Below are 21661 nucleotides of genomic sequence, written 5' to 3' on the forward strand. Positions count from 1 at the left end.
CAATATAATAATAATAATACACACTAAAACACTAAAACAAGCAATAATAAGAACAATTAAAGAACAATAAGAAGAATTAAAATGAAAGGGAAAACTATAGATATGCCAAGGAAAACAGATATGATTTTTAAAGGGACTTAGAAATGGACAGAAAGGGTGCTAACCTTAACTCTATGGGCAAATCATTCTAAAACTGTGTAAACTCTTAGTGTTTGCAAATCCTCTAAATTTCAAAATGCACTCTTTTACATGTTTTTTTTTTTTTGCACTGTTCACACTAGATTGCACATTGTGCAATATGTTGCTAGGACAACTCATCCTTTGGTACTTAGCTCTGTGCTGTCTTACTTAGCTCTGTGTTGTTTTATGTAGCATCGTAGTCCTGGAGAAACGTTGTTTCAATTCACTATGTACGGCATCACCTGAAATGACAACAAAAGCTTCTAGACTTGACTTGACTTGACTTGACTTGACTTGACTTGAACAGAGATTTACAAGATTAACAATAAACAAAGAATTAGAGGGAAATAAAAATAGCAACCCTAATTGTATATTAATGAAGGATGTGCAAATTGGCCAGTGCAAATGTTCCATTAAAAATGTTTTACAACATTACCACTGAAAAATTAATTGTACATTAGTGCAGGATATACAAAAGTGGACCAGTGCAAATGCTCACAGTTTGAGGTAGGAAGGTGCATTATTAAAGTCCGAGTTGGTGAGTGGGGAACAGTGGGTGGGGTTGTTTGTTAATGTCCAAGGTGGCGAATAAAATACAATGCTGGGTCGTGGATATCGCTGATGAGGCCAGTTGCGGATGGAAACAAATAATTTTTGTGGCTTGAAGTTTTAGTCTTTATCGACTGCAGCCTTCTGGCAGAGGGGGGTGCCTCAAGGAGATTGTGTCCAGGATGAGAGGGGTCAGCCACAATCTTAACTGCCCACTTCAGGATCATGGAAGTAGACAAATCATGAAGAGGTGGTAGATTACAGCCAATAACCTTCTCAGCAGAGCAAATGCCACATAACATACTGCTCTTGTCTTTGACAGTGGCAGCAGCCTACCAAATGATGATGGAGGAGGTGAGCACAGACTCAATAATTGAGGTTTAGGAAAGCACCATCATTGTTTTTGGTAGGCTGAATTTCTTTAGCTGCCACAGTAAGAGATACCCCAAAAGACTGTAGCTTCTGCCAAAGATGCCCCACTTACTCTTATATGAGGATCATATGAGGATGTCAGTCCTGTCGATTAAATACACTCTTTTATTTACGTCGAAATAAATTTACTGCATTTGTGCTATGCCGTGTTATTTAGATCAGGGAAAACAAGTCTTGTTTAAATCTATGATTTTTATAGAACCTGACAAAACAAAGTGTAAACATTTTGACAGGATCTATATTCATTTTCTATCCGTTGTACAACCAGCGTTGCTTCTCGCTCGCCAAGGGTACAAGAATAAAACAAAGTAAATATCATGTACAAACATTAATCACATTTCCACAATGGCAGGGCAGAATTTAAGATTTCTAGAAGTCATAATATTTCAAGAGAATAAACTCAGAAATACATTACAAAAAGAATTAATTCATAATACCATTGGTGTTAGTTCTCTTAAGCGTACTAGATGAAGCTCCGCCCACTGATGTTTCTAATTGGTTGATTTGCTGGCCCGTTTGCTTTCTCGGCCTTTTTATTGGTTGGTTGTGGCGCGGCATTTTCGTTTGTTGACTTAATGTATCCGCGTTAACTAAGCTGGTGTTTTGATTCTTGATCTGTACGTTGAAAAAAAAAGTTTTATAGTTCTTCAGTTTTGGTGAAAACTGTGTTTTTGTGACGAGGTGCTCTTCGACTTGGCTGTGAAACAGACAGAGTGGCGGTTGGTTTCTTGAACAAAATAAAACAGGTGAGTAGTGAGAGCTGGTGGTGAACCGACTCATAGGACTCATTTATATAGGTTTATAAAGGTATAGAAAGCGTTTATATACGTGATGTGCAAAATGCGTGTGTGTTTCCAGGGCAGAAAATGTCGCTGTGGCGCCACATAGTTGATAAACAGAAGGGTAGCCATGTCAGTACTAGGGATGTCAGTGTTTGTTCAGTTGCTAGGAGTGAATCGGATCTCCTGGGACTTGAGGAGTTGGTGACTCCTTCAAAACATCTAGCAAAGGAGAGCTTTTTTCAACAGACTCCAGACTCCACTACAGGTGAGACAACGTTTTTGATCACTTTACACGTGTAAACAAGGAAACTTGACAAAATGCTACAGCATTTCAAATAACTATGCTAACAAATACTTGGCTAACACGCTAGGATGGCTGCTAGACGTCGCCTAGCAACGCAAAGCCCTTGTGTAAAATAAAACTAAAGCTAGATTTTTGGTATTCATTTTATATGATCTTAACACATTTCTTAAAGTGGATTATGTTTGAACCTTTGTTGAACCAGAAACCTGATCACAGAGAAAAAAAATACATGGGGTTGATGTTATTCTAGCCCAGGCTGTAGATTCATGCATCCTATCAGTATCAGCCATGTTTGTTGTTTACATTTTGTCAAACATTTTTGTATGCTTTTGAGCTAGTGAAGCCCATTTTGCTGTTACACCCATGACACATCATTAGCACTGACAGAGAAAATATAATAAACATGTATGACAGATAAAATCAAAGTCAAAACAAATCAAAGTCAAAACAAAACCATTTTGTGTTTTGAATAACAAAATAAACTTTGAATAAATTTGCCATTTAGCAGACACAGTGCAATTACATACTTGAAACCTTTGGCAATGAAAGATGAAATACAAATGAGACTGAGAGATACAGATCATTTAATGAGCAAAAAATAACCTGTTTGATGTGAACGCAAGTGTATGTAATAACCTCACATGGTAACTCTGCTTACTCCTAGGTGATATTAAAACACCAGTGATGAAGGATGTGCCTTTATCCCCTATTTCCGGTTCTCCTTGCCGTTGTCGAGCTTCGGAGAGCTCGCAGCTTGAGCAACTGCTCTCAAAAAGTCCCTGTCTTGGGAAGAAAGGGCTTAAGCTTATCCACAACCCTAATAAGGCCATCATCACTGTGGACCGTACTACAGCACAGGTATAATAACACCATCGGGTTGCAAGACTTACTGAATAGGATATAATACTTATTATTCAGTACCTCTTGAATAGAATAACCTGACTATGGTAACCATCAAAATGTGTTTAGACTGCACTGTGCCATCATGCTCGCAGACATGCGTCGTCATACATCTACAGGTGTGATTATTACCAATAAAAAGTGAAACAGCCTGACATTTTGCACAGCCCGAGTATTATTGTAGAGTTCTGGTATTTAATTTTATTTAGAAACTGGTACAAATGTTTATTAGCTTCACTTACTTATAACTTCGCTTATTGACACTCTAACTTCTGCTAGAGTGAAGGACAGGAGATGGGTCAGTCACTATTTTCTGTGCTCTCTTGAGTGTTGACTCTTCCTAAATGGATTTCTATACCTTTTCTTTGCTATGACCTTCATCTGTTTCTCTGATTTTATACATATATATATATATATATATAAGTTCTGCTTTAACCTGGAATCACCAGGAGCATTCAGGGTAAATGTCTAGTCTATATCAACAGCCCTCATAAATAAGTCCCATGGATAATTCCATGTATAATCTCACATAGTCCCAAAAAAAAGAAAAAAACAGAAAAGATAATTGATCCCAGGGTATTGACGTGAAACCATTGCACAGAAAATACATTTAATTGTGCTAATGTTCTGCAAGTTGCAGGTATAAGATTTTTTGAAGTGTGTGTATCTGTTGAAGGTGGTGGATGTGAACAAGCAAGCCTGCAAACTCTTTGAGTACACACGCACTGAGCTGATTGGGCATATGTTGACGTTCCTTCTGAAGACCAGCCAGTTGACTGAGGATGTGTTGGGAGAGGAAATCCTAGATTCTGCAGGAAACTTAAACACCATATCCGGAAAAGTGGTATGAACACTTGACAAGCTTCTGGAGGCAAAAAATCATTAGCATTTACAAGTAATAAAACAAAAATGTGTAAACAATATAAATAAAAACATCTTCATGGTCAAATCATATGCTGACTATCACAATGACGTAATTATATTCAGCTGTAATAACTGCTTCATCCTGGTAAGTGTTTTTAAGAACACTGGCAGTGAGGCAGAAATACACCAAAAATGGATTGCCAGTCCATTGCCGGGTACCATACACACCATGATCACATTGCAGACTCCTTCACACCTAGGCCAATTGTACATAGCCAGTTCACCTACTGGCACATTTTTTGGAGGTGGGAGGTAACGACAAACCTACAAGAACATGTGGCGAATGTTAGAAAAATAACATGAACTTAGGATCGAATCAAGGAGATTCAGTCCTGATCAAATCAAGGAGAAAAGACACAGTGTGACAGTTGAGCTCACCGAGATTTGTAGATTGAGCTACACCAGTTTTCCCCCTCTAATTATTTTGTAATGTGCTCCATTCTTCCCTACAGGTAAATGCTGTGAGTAAACCAGGCTCTGAGTTCCCAGTGTCTGTGTGGACATGCTCACATAATCACAAAACCTGCATACTGTGTTTGGAGAGAGTGGAGAGGATATCAGCCCACTTCTCCTTCTCTACAGAGGTCAGACTTCTATTTGTATTTGCTGTGTAGTCAATACTGTCTGGCGTGATTGAGCACACATCAAATTATCTGGTCCACTCTTTCATGTAGCTTACACTTTCAACAACATAAAGGATTTGTCTTTGTGTTAGAAAGGTGCTCTGGCTCTAAAGGATTAAGATGCTACTATAGGGCTTTTGACTTCCCTTGTATTAACTCCAGTCCCCTCCACAAGTATTGGAACAGCAAGTCAATTTCTTTTATTTTTGCAATGTATTAGACTTTGGGTTTGTGTAAAGAATGAGCTATGTATTAGAATTTCACTTTAATTTGCTCATGATCCAAAACATTCAGCTCACAAGATAAGCAGGGTGTTAGTAATGTAATGGACTTACTGTACTTGGCTGCTTCAGTAACAGGTTTTAATCCAATCTAATTGGGAGGAAGTTTATCATGGAGCAAGAAAATGACACCAAACACATGGTCAGCACAACTGAGGATGAGACCTTAACTCAACTAGGCAGCATTTTATTATCTGAAGAAGAGACTGAAGGGGGAAACACCCAAGACAAACAAGAACTGAAAGCAGCTGCCGTACAAGACAGAAAACGCATCATAAAAGAAGAATATGATAGTTGGGTGATATCAGTGGGACACCAGCTTAATGCAGTTTTTGTAAGCAAGGGATATTTGCTACCAAATATTAAATGCTATTTAATTTAAGACTCTTTGTGGCAATATTTTTGCACATGAGAAAAGAGGGTAGTATGCCACAAAAGGAATCAGTTTCTAAGTTGCTTATAAATTTTCCTTCCTTTAGGGAAGGGAGTTTTTCTTTGCCAGTCGCCTCCGTCACCTCAGGCTTGTTCATTGGGGATAAATACAAACACATTTAAATATATCTAATATTAATCTTGAATTTGTATTATATTAATCTTTTATATTAACTATTTGCTTTATTTTTGTGTTCTGTAAAGCTGCTTTAAGACAATGTCCATTGTTAAAAGCGCTATACAAATAAATTTACATGTATCTGTAAATCAGGAAATAAAAGCTAGAGCTTTGATCAGTTGTGAGCTCGAACCGAAATGCCTTAAGTGTATAACAAGACAAATGAATTGATGTCATACTTTCAGATGGGATTGTACTTTATTTATTAAAATGGATAGTGGGGGTGGGTAATAAAAATATTGTGTAATGAGCTGTAAATATTACATATTGCTACAAAATAGTAGTGGCACATCAAAACTGTTTATGCTTATATATCATATCTTTACAAAAACTTTAGGGTGGGATTCTCAGCTGTGACTCCACCTTTGCTCATCTCCATGGTTGCTGTGATGCTGAGGTGATGATGGGGCTTTCAGTCATGTCTCTAATGCCATCACTTCAAGTTCCGCTGCAGTGTCGGACCATACCAAAGGTTTAGAGCGCACTCTGATTTACAAATACTTGAACAAAATTATTTTTATGTGGCTGTGTACTCGGAAGCAGGAATGTGAATGTCTAAGTACTTGGGTTTGTGGATGAACATTTAATGATTAAATGACTTGCTGTGTGTTCTCCCGTAGATGATGCGTGTGCAGAAGTTATGTCTGCAGGGCAGGGGCAACACAGAGCTGCATGCATGTGTGAGACTGCGTGCCGCTGTGTCCTGTGGAAGGCCTTTGAGCCAGAAATTCAGTGATGCAGGAGAAGGTCTGTATTTACGCTTTGATCCATTGTTTCCACAGGCTCAGCCAGATGATTGCCACAGAGTCACTGACTAGATTTGAGTTTTCTGCAGTGTAAAACAGAATATCACACCATATAAACATTAACATTAAACACTTCATACCACATATACAGTTATAAAAGATGGTGCTGGTGAAGACCTGCGCTCGTCCCTCCCAGATGTGGTTTATTCTGGATCACTGTGGACATTTGTTCCCTCCAGCAGCCTTTTAACAGTCTACCCCAATGGCACTATTAAAAGTATCAACAGCATCTACTGTCCTCTGCTAATGGGATATAGCATGACCGAGATTCTAGGAAAGGTACTGCTCTAATATGCCTACTGTTTTAAAGTAAAACACAATTTTCAGTTTACTTTGTCAATGAATTCAACAAAAACCCTTACTAAAGCATTCTGTCATATTTACAATCACATCTTATATGTGAAATATTTGGCTAGATGGGTCATGTCCTATAAGCCATTTATAATGTGCATTTGTATCTTTGCCCATGTATAGAAGATCACCTTCTTGATCCCAGCCTTTTACGAGATGATGTCTGCCTTTGGCAGAATCCCCAGTCCAGTGTCCTTTCAAGAAGATGGCTCAGCATCCTCTTCTGGAAGCCACGCAGGTATAAGCATTCTCTGAGAAATCTGGTGTGAACTGGCAGATCACAGTGGGTTTATCGCAGAATATCTTGAGAGCTTTCCCATTCTTTAGTTAAATCTGAGATGTTAATGTTTGATAGTGATTGGTGATAGGTTGCTGTCTTACCAAGGGTGCATTCCTTCCTCATATTGTCTTCCATGGTTCCAGGGTCAAGGGCTTCATAACCACTTGGACCCTGATAAGTTGGTTATTGAAGATGAATGAAGAAATCCCTAAAAGATTTATTTTTAAAAAGATTTCAAAATGTATTCTCTAGTTATTTACATTAAAGCTTGTGTTGAGATTATTTTACAGCAGTCAACAGCAGCACCGCATCCAATACGGACCCATGTTAATTAGACTTGCACTATTTCTGTTGATTATTTCAGGTGTTTTAGGAGAAAAGTTTTAGGTAACATATATTGGTTGCATATATTTGCACACTCTTCTATTGGGGCATATGTCTGATGATTAAACAATCACGTTTGACCTCATATTTAAGTGTTTTAACATAAAAATGGACGCCTGAGATATGCACAGGCTCCCCGTGACCCGAGAAGTTTGGATAAGCGGTAGAAAATGAATGAATGAATGAACATAAAAATGGCCATAAAAATCACAAAATAAGTGTTTCTGATTAACATAAATGGCCGTTTTAAGTAGGATTTTCTTGACATCTTGGTTTCATCTAATTACTGAAGTAATTTTTAAAAGGAATTCATGAAATGTGTGCGAAAGAATTACCAAAATATAAGAACACCACAAAGAGTCTTGAGTTGCCTCACAAAAATAACATCCAAGCCAACCTACATCATAAAACACATGATAAAATGTGTTTTGGTCTGAAGAGACCATGGGAGATGTTTGGTACGAAAACAAGAACACTTATAAACCAAAAAACCCTGTATATGCAGTAAAGCATGGTGGTGGCAGCATCACGTTATTACAGGACCGGGGCTAGTCAAATTAACCATGGATAACAAATACCAATCTACAGGTACTAGCAAACACAAATCCATAATCAATATTTATTTTGGCGTTGCCCAGACATTGAATCTTGTTTAAAGATCTATTTTAATATTTAAGAAATAATCCCAAAACTGTATATGGCTCCAAAATCTTATTATAGTAACACACTACAATTTAGCAGGACCATGATCCTTGATAGTAGTCTGTAATTCTTATAAATGAGTTAAGGGATTACAAGACATTTGGGGTCCTAAATTGGGCTCAAGGGCCAAAAGATTTTGAGAACCTAGGACCATATCAATCATTGGGGAAGATTTGTTGCTGGCAACTGAACTGTGATTGAAATCGTACAACTGCTCTTTTCATTGCAGAGTTTGAGTTATAAACCGATAGCTAGTAACTGAAGTGAGGGGCAAGAAATTGTGGGTGATGGACAAAATACACTATAGGATTAATCCATCAGGCAATATTTATGCTTTACAGCATCATAATATGATAAAAGCTGAGTAAAAGTTAGCTGATGCCATATTTTTCTACTCTGATCCACCTAGACTGCTGCACATGCTCCGGTGGAGGTAGTGGTGTTTTAAGCCCATCTCTGTGTGATACCTCAGCAAAGGGAAATCAAGACACGTGTAGTGAGTTGTTTGTTTGTTTTTTTGTTTTGTTTCCCTCCTCTCTGTGTCTGGTTTATTGTTATGGAGAAGAAATTATTCTTAAATGTTTATTGGAAGTGGCACATGTAGTGTAGACTTTGGAGTGCAGTACATCTGCTTTTGTGTACATTCTAATTTACAGCCTTTCTCTCTTTACTCCATGGTGCTTGTGATCTTATACTTGCCTTACCCTAATAGGTATAATGGTTCTTATTATAACCCTTCGGCTGCAGATGATATTTAATGATAGGGATGCAACAATGTGCACTACAAAAGACCTCAAGGCACTGCCAATTTTGTGCCTCTGCAGTCAACAGTGCTTTTTTTTTTCTTCTTTTTAAATATATGCTGATCCTGTACTGTATATTGTAATGTATATGTTCTGAAAAGGTCCCCAGACTCTGCTGGCCAAAGACAGTATGTTGTTTCCAGCCCTGAAGAGAAAAGGAAGTGCTGCAAAAGGGAGACGAGCCTTTGCAGCAATCAGGACCAAGCAAGAGCATCATGCCCCTGTTCATGCAATTTCTCCCCTGCCTGCAAACAGGTGAACTAACCTCTTGTTCAACAGCAAGTTCAGGCAGTAAAATAATTCTGAAATAGCATCTGAACTGCCTCTCCACCTACCTGTTAGAGCTACTGTTACTTAGCAGAAATAGTCAGAGCTCCTGCAGCCTGAACTCAGTACATGCATCGTGAAAAAAATTTAATCCAGCGTCTTATTTCTGAACTTGTTTTACTGGCCAAGTAGCAGAGATGAGCATTTTAATTTTCTAAATGCATATACAGTATATATAATTATTATTATTTTAGTTATTTTTTTAAATCAAAATCCATAACAAAACATCTCCAGTCCACTGGCATTAAAATTTTTTAACATGTTTGGTTTGAGCTTCTTTTCTTTTAAAAAGTGAAGCAGTGCATTGAGTTTTGTATGGAATTAGACTTTTGGGAAGTGGGTTGCCCGTTTAAATTTAAATCACCACATTAGACAAATTAGAAAAGAAGCATAGAAATATTCTTCATTAGTCTCTGGCTCTGGTTGTATGATTGATAATGATGTTTTTATTTCATTCAGTTTGGATGACACTACAGAGCTTTGCAAGGAGGCAGCTGCAGCAGTAGCTCAGTGTGACGAGTCTGTTCCAGCCGATTCCACCACAGCTCTACTCCACACCTTTGCATTGCTCGAGTCCCAGGATTGCACAACACGACTCCAGAACTCCAGCTTTGAGGTGATCTCCCTAGGCAGTCGCTCATCCTCAGGATTCTGTGAAAAGTGGGCAGGCCCTGAGAAACCAGATGACACACAACACGAAGTAGAAGTAGCACATTCAAGCAGCTGCTTCCTAGACTTGGATGTTAATGGTGACACAATTGCACTTGCCTTTGGAGAGCTGGATCTAAGTGAGTGTGACACCGCTGAGCTCCTGCGCACTCCATCCCCTTGCATTGTGGAGTCTGAGCCTGAAACCGAGCCCCCTGACATCACAAAAGACAAACTTTCTGAACAAGAATGTCTGTTTCTATGTGTCAGTCCATCACCAAGAGAATTATCCATTTTAGAGGGAGATGCAGAGCAGTGGAACATGGCATTGAAAAATTCTGAACTGTGTACTCCATTCTCAGAGCTATGTAAAAGTGGGATGCTCTCATCAAATGACAGACCCGCAACCTCAACCCCAAAGAGGCCGCTGTCCACCCCTGCTACACCGCTCTGCCCACCTAGCCTGATAAAGGAGGGCAGGTTTCAAGCCAACTGCTACCATAGAGACGGAACACCTATTGGTATAGGACTATTATTCATTATAAAACTTTAAATTTGGACAGGAATAATGTATTGTAAGTTAAAAACATCAAGGCATTATTTTACTCAAACTAGTACCTGTCTAGCAGTGGTTGTGGTACTGATTTCTGACTGTATGCTTGTATTTGACCTTTAGAGGTGCAGTGTGATGTGCGTAGAGCTGCTGGCTCTAGCGACGGTGTGGTGTTCTGCGTATGGCTGAGTGGAAGCCATCTTTTCCTACACAAGCAAGAGACACTGCAGAGCACACAGACTTCTACAGCAGAGTCTTCCGCAGAAGATGGCTTAGCGTCCAGCCTGCGAGAGGTGAGACCAATAGATGTCGCATTTTCTCTGTCAGTTTATATGGTTCTTAGTGGCAGTAAAATGTGGTTTGCTTGCATCTAAATGGCTATTCCTGCCCTTATTCAGGTCAGTGAAGCAGACCATGGTAAAGGTCTGCACTCCTCCATGAGTCTGGAGCAGTCTGGAGCATGTGACGGACAGTTTGAAGAAGTCTATCATCCAATGCGACCCATAGGGAAGGGAGCATTTGGTGTTGTCTGGCTCGCTTCACGACGTCATGATGAACAAGAGGTTAGACAAGAAATTTTAAGTATCTCAGCCTTTCAAGTTATGTGTTCTTGTTCCTGTCCACATTCTCCTCCTTTCTTCCCTTTCTTTAATCTCACCATTTGTTTTCTCATTTTCTCTAAGGTGGTAGTGAAGTTTATCAGGAAGAGCAGGGTGGTGGAAGAGTGTTGGGTGGAAGACCCTGAGCTGGGGCAGGTCACTCAGGAAGTGGCCATACTTGCCAGATTATGTCACCCCAACATTGTTAAGGTAGATTTTCAGCTAAATATCATCTACTTTTGAAGATCACCCAGAGTTTTAGGTACTTCTGTGAATGCTTAAGATTTCCACGTCTGTCGTGGTGGTGATTTGATTTACACTGGATGGTCTGGTCTCTGTATAAATTAATATGAATGTCTTTTAAAAAATTCATGTTCTGCATACACTTACTTTATATGCATGTTTTTTTTATAAATGGCCATAGATTTTTTTTGCTTAATCATTAAGTTACATGTCCATAACCTACGAACCCTTCAGCAAAGAGAGAAAAAATCTGACTAATCTTTGCACATTACATGCATTAAAAATTACTGAAACGAAAGATTTGGAAGAGATTAAAACTTCACCTTCCTGCATAAAACTAATCCAGACCTGGTTTCAGATCAAAGACAGCTTGAGGGCTTACTTCATATTTAAGCCTTGTGCATATTTAACTGTCCTGTCTGTAGTACATTTCATAAGGTATATTTATATATAATCTGTTTTGTTTTTGTCAAGGTGCTGGAGGTGTTCGAGAATGAGAACTTCTTTCAGATGGTGATGGAGAAACATGGAGATGGCCTAGACTTATTTGAGTTTATTGACATGCAACCCAGGTTGGACGAGCCACTTGCCAGCTACATCTTCAGGCAGGTGCGTGTAAGCTGGGTTATGCGAGACCCTACTTATTCAGAGTACACACGTAGTACAACAGCTGTTGAAGACAGACCAGGAATTATTCACATAAATAAAACACATGATTCCAAAGTAAAATTGGGAATAAAAATCAAAAAGCATGTGGATGTTTTACAGTTGGTGTCAGCCGTGACTTATCTTCATGGGAAAGGCATCTTGCACAGGGACATTAAAGACGAAAACATAATCATCAACACAGAGTTTCATATCAGAATGATTGATTTTGGCTCTGCAACCCTGCTGGAGCCAGGCAAGCTCTTCCATGCGTTCTGCGGCACATTGGAGTACTGCTCACCCGAGGTGCTGCAAGGAAACCCGTATGTACATGCCGTTAACATTCGTTCCCCCTACACACTAAGCATGCTCACATGGTGTTATCTGGCTTTTTTGTATAATTTAAGTTGTTGTTTTTTTTAGATTTGAAGTTTTGGGATGTCACATTGACATCACAGTGTACAGAGAGGCAGCGCTGTATATTTAAACGCATTCATGTTCAGAGGATCAGATAAGGCTACACTAAACAATGCCTGGGCTCAGAGACTGATGTCTCTCCCTCAGTTTAAAGTTTAATCCAATACACTACAGTGGCTTTGCGAATGCAGCGTGTGGCGTAAATGTTCGTGAATGAGGGTCTCCAAAAACCAGACAGTGATGCAGCTGCTCAGGATGCAGTGGTCCATCTGTAAAACTTGACGATCTCCATGGAGGATCCATCAATGTTCAGGAGAGTGCTTACTCTGTGCTCTTCTGAAGTCAACAACCATCTCTTTACTTTTGCTAATGCTCAGAGACCCGGTTGTTGGCTCTACACCAGGCTGTAGACTGTGGCACATAGCAGTGGGCTTGAGCACACAGCCTACAGGGGCACCAGGGCTCAGTGTGGTGGTGCTGGGGATGGTGTGCCTGATCCAGAATTATTGTGGTTTCCCAGTCAAAAAGCCAGGATCCTGGTGCAAAGGGAAGTGTTCAGGCCCAGCAGGCTCAGGTTCTCAATCAGGTGCTGAGGAATGATTGTGTTGAATGCTGAATTGAAGTCTATGAGCAGCTTTCGTATATACGTGTCCTCATCATCCAGGTGTAAGAGGGCCATATGGAGGATTGTGGCAATGGCATTGTCCGTGGAGCGGTTTCCAAGATACGCAAACTGCAAGGGGTCGAGTGAGGGTGGCAGCTGGCGTTTTGATGTGCCTGGTGACAAGCCCCTCAAAGCACTTCATCACTATTGGTGTGGGTGCGATGGGACAATTAGTCATTGAAGCAGGACACTGTAGACTTTAACACTGGGATGATGGTAGTGTTTTGACACATGTTAGAATGACGGTGCTGCTCCGGGAATGTTTGTCAGTGAAGACCGCCATTAGCTGTTCTGCACAATCCCTGAGCACTCTACCAGGGATGTTGTCTGGTCCAGCAGACTTTGTGGGGTAACTATAGAGTTCTTCTCACATCCGCTGTATTTATCACCTGCTCATTGGGAGCAGAGGTGGTCGTCCTTGCTGCTAAATAGTTTTGCACCTCAAACTAAGCATAGAATTCATTCAGAGCATCTGGGAGCGACGTGTGACTGTCACAGGCAGCTAAAGTAGTTTGTGTTCACCTGGATACCCTGTCACATGTGCCGGGTGTCCCCACTGTCACAGAAGTGCCTGTGGATTCTCTGGGCATGTAAATAAAGATGACCCATTATTTACACTACTGAATACTTTCATAAATTGGACTTGACAAATAATCAGGGTGACCATGTGAGAGACACGACATAACCATTTGATTATGCTGTGTAGCCACATCATGGTAAATGCTTTCTACTGAAGTTCTTCTATTCTATTCTGTGTAGGTATAAAGGTCCAGAACTGGAGATGTGGTCTCTGGGAGTACTTGTATATACCCTACTCTTCAGTGAAAACCCTTTTTGTAGTGTGGAGGAGACCATCCAAGCCAAACTCAGAATCCCCTGTGATGTCTCTGCAGGTAGATCGCGTGTGCATGAATGTGTATCTTTTGTCATGTATGTAGATGCCAACCGCAGTGCTCTTTATGTGTGGGTAAAAGTTACAGGTAAGTGTATAGGTGTAGGTTAATCCCTACAGGTTCCTGTAGACAAATCTGTTCTGAGATTTATGAGCAGTGAGTCATTGGTTTAGCAAGCACTGACTTTATTACAGATAATATAGTGAAAATGTGTGTGTCCAGATTTGTACAGTCTGCTGGCTGGTTTGCTGCACAGAGAGCCGACAGAAAGAATGACACTGGAGGAGCTTCTGCACGAACCATGGATTCGGCAGCCCATTAACCTAGCAGAGTATAGCTGGAGTGAAGTGTTCCCCTGCGATCATGGTAAGCTTCCTCTCTCATACACAGACCTGTGGTTTGGGGCCTGCTTTTATTCTTGAGTACTCTGCACATCTGGGTGAAAAAAGGCAACATCTGCTCGCATGTCACAGACAAAACATGCCTTCTTGACATCTTAAACATGACTGAAAGTTGATAGGGAAAAAAAAGAAATAACAGCTCACGGTCACTGTGGTCATGAGCTACATCGCAAATTGATCTGAAGTAATTCTGCCCTTACATTTAAAAACATAAGATAAGCTAGATCAGAATACAACTGCAGTTTCATTGTTGTTGAATGTTTGTATGTGGGTTTATCATTAGAAACCAGCAAATGAACTGATTTACGTTTTTCAATCTGATCCAAAGAGTCCTGGTCACAGAAAGCTCAAGAGTCTGAAATAGACTTTCAATAGCTTCCTTCCTGTTTGAAGTATATTTAAAGGGTAGTTCTGGCATACACACCGTTTACCCCAGATCTACACCATCTCACAGCTTGCTTAATGAGGTGTGTTTCCCCCTTTATCTAAACAGAAGACAATTTATTAATGTTGGCCCTCTAGAAGATTAACAGAAACAAAAATTAAATATGATGCTCTGTTTGTTTGTTATTTGTAACCTCAATGGTCACATTATTATTTCGCTGTTTTTGGATCTATTTCAGTTCTCTATCTGTTATTATTCCATATGTGCTCTTTATTTACTCTGTGGAAGATATTTATTTTTCCTTCTTTAATTTTATATAGAACTGTTGATGAACTACTTTTATTTAAATACATACTAAAAATAGTTTATAATGTTAATGTCAGGTGATGAGGAGAAACTTTATTTTTTTGTGGAGTAAATCATCATTCAAGTGTGTTCATTTGATTTTGTTTTTGTGGATTCAGTTTCAGAATGTCATTACACCTTACTTCCAGTTGTCAGAGTTTTGTCTTTGCATCCTTTCCTCTCGTACGTGGAGGAAGGAGCTAAGAAGCGATGAAGCACATATAGTGTAGTTAAAGAAATGAAAAACATCCCAAACCTCCCCCTTTGAATAAGAATCGGTCCTTCGCCTGATCAAACATAGACATGTCCTCTGAGCATGTAGTTCCATAAGAGGCTCTTACCCAAGCCATGTGATCTGGTACTGCTCTTGTCAGACATGTTATACAGATACAAAACCTTTATGAATGTATGCAAGTTAAACAAGGACATCATGCATAAATGACATGGGGAAAGTTTTCAGTCTTTGAATGATAAAAACTTCTCAGATTGTAGCTTAAATTTCTGTTGCTGTTGCAAAAACTCTACCAAATCATCCAGAATATCTATCTGGTGCTTGTGTTCTGAGCTCCACTGCTCTTAATCTCAATATAATTAATGTGTTTCTTCCTGTTTCAATTTGTGCTCTAAAAATCAGTGTAAAACAGCTTGTGGATTTTGTGTACTTATTGTTTTGTCCCTTATTATGGATTTCACTTGATTTGTCGTCTTTTGTGTGACTGCAGATTCTTTTGAGCAAAATCACTACAGTCCAAATGTACAGCAGGAGGCCAGCACTCATGGTGCTACTGATGAGACTCCTTTGCAGGATGAAGATGAGGAAATGGAGGAAGAAGAGGATGAAGAGCAAAGGAGAACTATGGCAGCACTGGAATCTGAACTCCTCAAGTATCTCACTGATACCTGAAGACCAATGAAGATTTTGAGCTGCTTTCGAACATAGAGCTGCACTTGGAAAAGGTTCAAATATTGAAAAAGAAGGATATGGGGAAAATAGCACAGTGCTGCTACTCTTTCCCATTGTTTTTGATGTTCCTGAAGACGAGATTCATGATGTCCTACATGAAAACCAATCTTCAGAAAACATCTATTCATTTCTACATTAAATCAATGAATGGCATAGAAGAAAGAGGACTAGCTCATGTTTGGGGGGGGGGGGGTGGCTGTATTTGCCCCTGATTATGTGAATCCCAGATTAAAGAAGCAATGAATGTATGAATTTTTACACTCTTGGTTTCAGAACACTATTTTTAAATTGAAGGACAAAGTTACTGAATGTAATGAATACTGTAAAAGCAATTAATAGTGCTTCATGATCTATGGTTTTATATAATGTGTTGGTTTTGTTCAAGGAACAGCCTTGAAATGCAAGGTATAAAAAGAAGCAGTTGTGTAAACAACTCCTCTTAAGTTGACTTTTAAAACTAAATTATTTACATTTTAAATATTATATAAAACAATACATTGAATAAAATCTTTTTTATCTTAATTTTATTTTGTATTTGTGATATTAAAACCTACTTTGACTTATGAAAGAGCATTTTGTTCTGGATTTAAATAAAAGAAATCTAAATATCTGTCTCGTCCTTTACAACCCGGAACGAAGTTTATAACCGGAATTGTATTCGGGGGAACGTACTTTGGAGTCGGACCAATGAGTAGCCAAGCGCACACCGCTTTAGGGGTGAGTGAGAAAACTAGAGAATTGAATCATTTGTGCAGCTGATTAATAAAATTTAAGATGTAGTTCATAAGATCATGTTAAAAAAGGACGTTTCTGGAACATTACACAATGTGGAGGGAAGATGTCAAATCTGTAGCTATCTAGGACGAGACAGCAGCCGAACCCAAAATGGGTGCAGTTACATTAAAGTGTGTACGACTCAGTTTGTGGAAGGTATTTATATATATATATATATATTTCATTCTGTATTATGCCTCTAAAGTCGAAAGATTCATTTGAGATCGGCTCAGTAATGTAAATCTAGCTGCACGTTTAGTCAGAATCTAATCGATCACGTTACACATTGAGGTATGATGTGTTAATAAACTATGTTGTTCAGACATTGCTGTGGCATAAGAGGAATAAAACACTTAAAGACATTCAGCAACACCTAATTACAACACTTATTTAATCTACTACATTTATAGCATTTGTCAAACTCTCTTATCTCACTTATGTTCATTTATACTTTTTCTACCCGAATATTCTATATTCCAGAGTCTGATTGGCTGGAACTTTATTTGTATTCATTTTTCATCAAGTTTAATCACCATCCTGTTAAAGGATCAACTACCTGTAACTAACGTTAACTATAGTAACGTTCAGTCCACGTTGCATACAGACTGAGAAAGCTCACGCAAACAGTGTGTCGTTTTCTTACTAGGCTACATTGATGATTTTTGCGTCATTTAGCTTAAAAGGTACATGTGCCTGTTTTGAGAAATTAGATAAATAACATTTTTTTAAGTTAAATTCAGATAATCCTTCCGACACACAATCTCTAACTGTCTATTTAGTAACTAATTATTATAATTAAATCATTAATACAAGTAAACGTATCGCACTACATTATCTCTGTTTGTGCGTTTCAGTGGGATCTAATGACCGTTATAACCGATATTTTTTATCCTGCCAACAAAAAGTACAATAATAATAATACTTAATATAAAAAAATAATAAAATATTATCATAAATGACAGTGAGTGCACATCCTACTAGCTAATAAAAGTGTTTTATATCGATACAAGTGTTTTGAGCCATCATCATATGCCATTGTATTTTGGGCCAGATTCTACGATGGACGTGGAGAACCTGCTTTCCAAAGTGTGCCCCTGTGAAAGAACTGGCCAGGGTGCCATTATTTCTCCTTCACCGACCATTCTGTTCATCACAGCTGGTTCCACCCTTGTCTACTCCTGCTCAGACTGTCCCGCAAGGAAGGACAGAGCTAACCATACAGTCTTTGGCTGAAATTGGTTTTTCTGAAAGCCAGGCTCAGTTGGTGTATGAAACAGCAAGTAAAAACCGCTGCAAGCATGACGTGCCAGTGTTAACTGTCCTGTTCAGCCTCGGCTTAAACCCAAGCAGTGTGCTGAAGATCCTGGAGAAATGTCCTGAGTTGTATTCTCTTAAAGAATCTCAGTTGCAACAGCGGGTTGTGAATCTAAGGAAGCTTGGCCTGCTTGAAGGTGAACAGCTTTTAATTATACTGACTGTATTATTTTACTTCATATTTAATGTCTTTCATGGATCTCTCCAGGTCAAAGATCATGTAGTGTACATACCCTTACATGCACAAAACAATATATCATAAGTGGTTAAAGTCATGTGTGAGCAGAGGTTTTTCTGTAGTGCGCACGCTGCATGCAATGGAGCTTTTTGCCTTTATTCTTTCTGTAGGAGAAATAATTATTTGATCCCCTGCTAATTTTGTAATTGAATGCTGCAGGATTTTAAAACAAACATTAAAAATCGAGTGAAATAAGTATTTGATCCTCAAGCAAAATGTGACTTAGTACTTGGCTCAGAAACCCTCGTTGGCAAACACAGAGGCCAGACGTTTTTTTGTAGTTGGCCACCAGGTTTACACACATCTCAGGAGGTATTTTGGTCCACACCTTTACAGATACACTCCAAATCCTATCATATTCATATTCAGCATTTCTCTGCCTCTAAAAATGGCGATTTGAGTTGATGCCAAAGAGCTCAATTTTGGTCTCATCTGACAACATTCTCCCAAGCCTTCTCTGAATCATTCAGGTGGTCATTGACAAACTTCAGATGACCTTGTATATGTGCCTTTTTGAGCAGGTAGACATTGTGGGCACTGCGGGATCTCAATACATTATGGCGAAGAGTCTTACCAATGATTTTTTTAGTGACTGTTGTTTCACCTCCCTTGAGATCATTAGCAAGCTCCTCCTGCATAATTGTGGCCAGATCTCTCACCTTTCTCAGAATCATCCTTACCCCACGAGGTAAGATATTGTATGGAGCTCCAGAGCGAGGGCGATTGATGTTAACTTGTATTTCTTCCATTTTTAAATTATAGCATCGACAGTTATCTTTCTCACCAAGCTTCTTTCTGGTGGTCTTGTAGCCCATTCCAGCCTTGTTTACAATCTTGTCCCTGATGTCCTGTGACAGCTCTTTGGTGTTGCCATGAGAGGTTTTGGTTGGAAGAGGTTGATTCTGTGACAGGTGTCTTTTATACACATAAGGAGTTGAGATTAGGAGTACTTTCCTGAAGGAACAGGAATAATTTGTGTGCCTCATGGGCACATAAACGGTCTGCGGGGGTCAAAATTCTTGCTGGTTGGTTGGGGATCAAATACTTATTTCACTCGATCAAATACAAATTAATTTATAACCTTTATTAATATTTTTTCTGGTTGATATTCTGTCTCTCTCTTAAAATAAACCTACCGTAAAAATGATGGGGATAAGCAGGGGATGAAATAATTATTTTGCCGACTGTAAGAAGGTGCATGAATCTGGACATTAGTCAATGTGGAGAGTTAGTAACATTATTAAGGGATTTAATGGTCACTGTAGAGCTCCAGGGGTTCTGACATCCACAAACATCTGATTTGTACTTACGTGTAACCATAAATTCCTTGTGCAGATCCAGTACTGACAGCGACAGTTTTATTCACAACATTGACATAGCAGTCATTATGGAAACAGTGATTTATGGCTTGGGAAATTGGCTCAGGATTTGTGAACTGAAACACAGTATGGCTGAGTGAAATTAGATAATAAACCTTGCTCTCTATTTGTCAGGCTGTTTGCAGAGGGTGATAAGCCACTACCCAAAGATACTGTCATTTCCAGTGAAGAGGGTGAACGCAGTGTCTCGGCTTCTCAGAGAAAAGTGCCATTTCACTGCTCAGCAGATGGCAGACGTCCTCCGAGACTCACCACACGTGGTGGAAGAAGATCCTGCACGTCTGGAGTACATGTTTCAGGTAAGAAGACTTTTTCTATATTATTCACTTTAGTTTTCTGAAACATTGTCAATTCAGGAAATGTACATCATGTGTTTGCAGTAGATTTGTTTGCTTTCACCATTTTCAACATGCAATGCTGCCAGCTCAGAACTCTTAAGATTTTTAATATGTTCTTTTGAGTCAGGAAGCCAGACAAGAAACCAGCCAGTGTGAAGCAGGCTGCTCTTTGTCCTGACTTCTTGTTTTGAATTTCACTCTTCATGTTAGTATGCAGCAGAGTTTATTGTACCCTCCTCTTATTGCAGTATGTATATTTCCGTATGGGTTGTCGCCAAGCCGAGATGGTGAAAGCGAAGCTCTTCACCCTCACCCTGGAGGAGCTGCGGTGTCGTCACAGCTTCCTGGAACGTCGCGGACTGTTCCAAACCCCTGACAAGAAGGGCCAGACACTTGTCCTCAACCCTCGCCTCAAAGACTTTCTCAGCATCTCCCAGGAACTTTATCTCACCAATGTAGCCAATGCTACACAGGAAGAGTTTGATGTGTTTCAGAAACTTGTGGCAAGAGAGCAGGAGGAAGAGGAGCAAGGTGAAGAGTACAGCAGTGATGATTATGACGACGACGACGACGACGATGATGATGATAATGAAGTCACAAAGTCTTTCAGTTACAAAAAGAAAACAAATCAGAAGAAGCCAGAAAGAAACTGATCACCAATATATCTGCTACTTGTAATATGCCATCCTAACATCAACATAAATTGTTTTTTATCTTCATGCATTTTATTGATTTTCTTCTATCAGATAGCAGACCGACACTGAATTAAGGTTAAAGTTTCAAGTTGAATCAGTGTTGATGTTTTAGGTTTGCACCCTCAAATAATATTATTTCAATGGGGAAAATTCAATGTACGTTCAACATCAATTCAGTCACTGATTTTAATCAATAATTCAATACTGTAACAATATCAAATCAATCCTGCTGTATGTTGAGGAGGGTCCATGCGCTTTGAGCCACAGTAACATGGTTTTATACCAAAAACTCAAAATAATTATTCATATGCCGTTTATTTATTTACTCACACACACAACATACCAAATGCAAACTAAATGGAATTAAATGTCTCAAAAGTGTAATTACCTGCAAAAAAGGAACAGGACGCAGTTTTCATAACCTTTAATGCATTCTTTTTTTTTATTATTTATTTATTTTTATTTTTTTACTGTTGCCACACAATTTCAGTATGAATTCAGTTGACAACTGAACACAGTTGCTAGCCGTGTTTCCTTCTGGGTTGTACAATGATGTATCTATTAACACGTGACTGGTAATGATCATTATAAAATGTATTTGGATGTCATCACATGGAAATGTATTAAATTTCAATTAAATTGTTATCACACAGCAACCTATAAAGTAAGAGAGCCAAAACACAGCCACTGACTGCAGAGGTAAAATTGAGAAAGGTTAACTGAGAAAAAAGCTTTTTTTTCCTAAGTAAATATATATAAATCTTACCAGCAGGCAAAAGTTGATAAAGATGTAGCTTAAGGTGCTGTGTATCTTTCCCCTGACTTAAGGCTTCTATATCTGGAGAATAAAGAAAGTTTTTATTTTTAACTTCCCAGAATTAAAGCAAATGTGCAGTAGGACAGACAGATGTGGCTTCTGACTGTGTCA

At 39.1% G+C, this 21661-nt stretch overlaps 2 protein-coding genes across 3 annotated transcripts; both read left to right on the plus strand.

Annotated features, from left to right (window-relative positions):
* The first annotated feature begins 1713 nt into the window (after positions 1–1713).
* pask (PAS domain containing serine/threonine kinase) lies at positions 1714–16517 on the plus strand. Its single transcript, XM_047806519.1, has 20 exons — positions 1714–1907; positions 2020–2208; positions 2912–3105; positions 3824–3991; positions 4524–4655; positions 5923–6057; positions 6206–6332; positions 6483–6670; positions 6866–6980; positions 8518–8604; positions 9013–9166; positions 9698–10407; positions 10563–10732; positions 10838–11002; positions 11123–11248; positions 11756–11890; positions 12050–12249; positions 13767–13900; positions 14123–14266; positions 15754–16517. Exons 2-20 carry the CDS (start codon positions 2028–2030, stop codon positions 15933–15935), a joined length of 3447 nt encoding a protein of 1148 aa, XP_047662475.1. The 5' UTR covers positions 1714–1907; positions 2020–2027; the 3' UTR covers positions 15936–16517.
* An 88-nt stretch (positions 16518–16605) lies between these two features.
* mterf4 (mitochondrial transcription termination factor 4) lies at positions 16606–20757 on the plus strand. Of its 2 annotated transcripts, none has more exons than XM_027143289.2 (4): positions 16606–16712; positions 17821–18220; positions 19815–19999; positions 20287–20757. In XM_027143289.2, exons 1-4 carry the CDS (start codon positions 16683–16685, stop codon positions 20689–20691), a joined length of 1020 nt encoding a protein of 339 aa, XP_026999090.2. In that variant the 5' UTR covers positions 16606–16682; the 3' UTR covers positions 20692–20757. The 2 variants fall into 2 exon arrangements, with proteins under 2 accessions (XP_026999090.2, XP_026999089.2); XM_027143288.2 differs by lacking the exon at positions 16606–16712 and adding an exon at positions 16719–16925.
* The last annotated feature ends 904 nt before the right edge of the window (positions 20758–21661 follow it).

The sequence above is a fragment of the Tachysurus fulvidraco genome, chromosome 22 (genome assembly GCF_022655615.1).
Source record: "Tachysurus fulvidraco isolate hzauxx_2018 chromosome 22, HZAU_PFXX_2.0, whole genome shotgun sequence".
Lineage (NCBI taxonomy): Eukaryota > Metazoa > Chordata > Actinopteri > Siluriformes > Bagridae > Tachysurus > Tachysurus fulvidraco.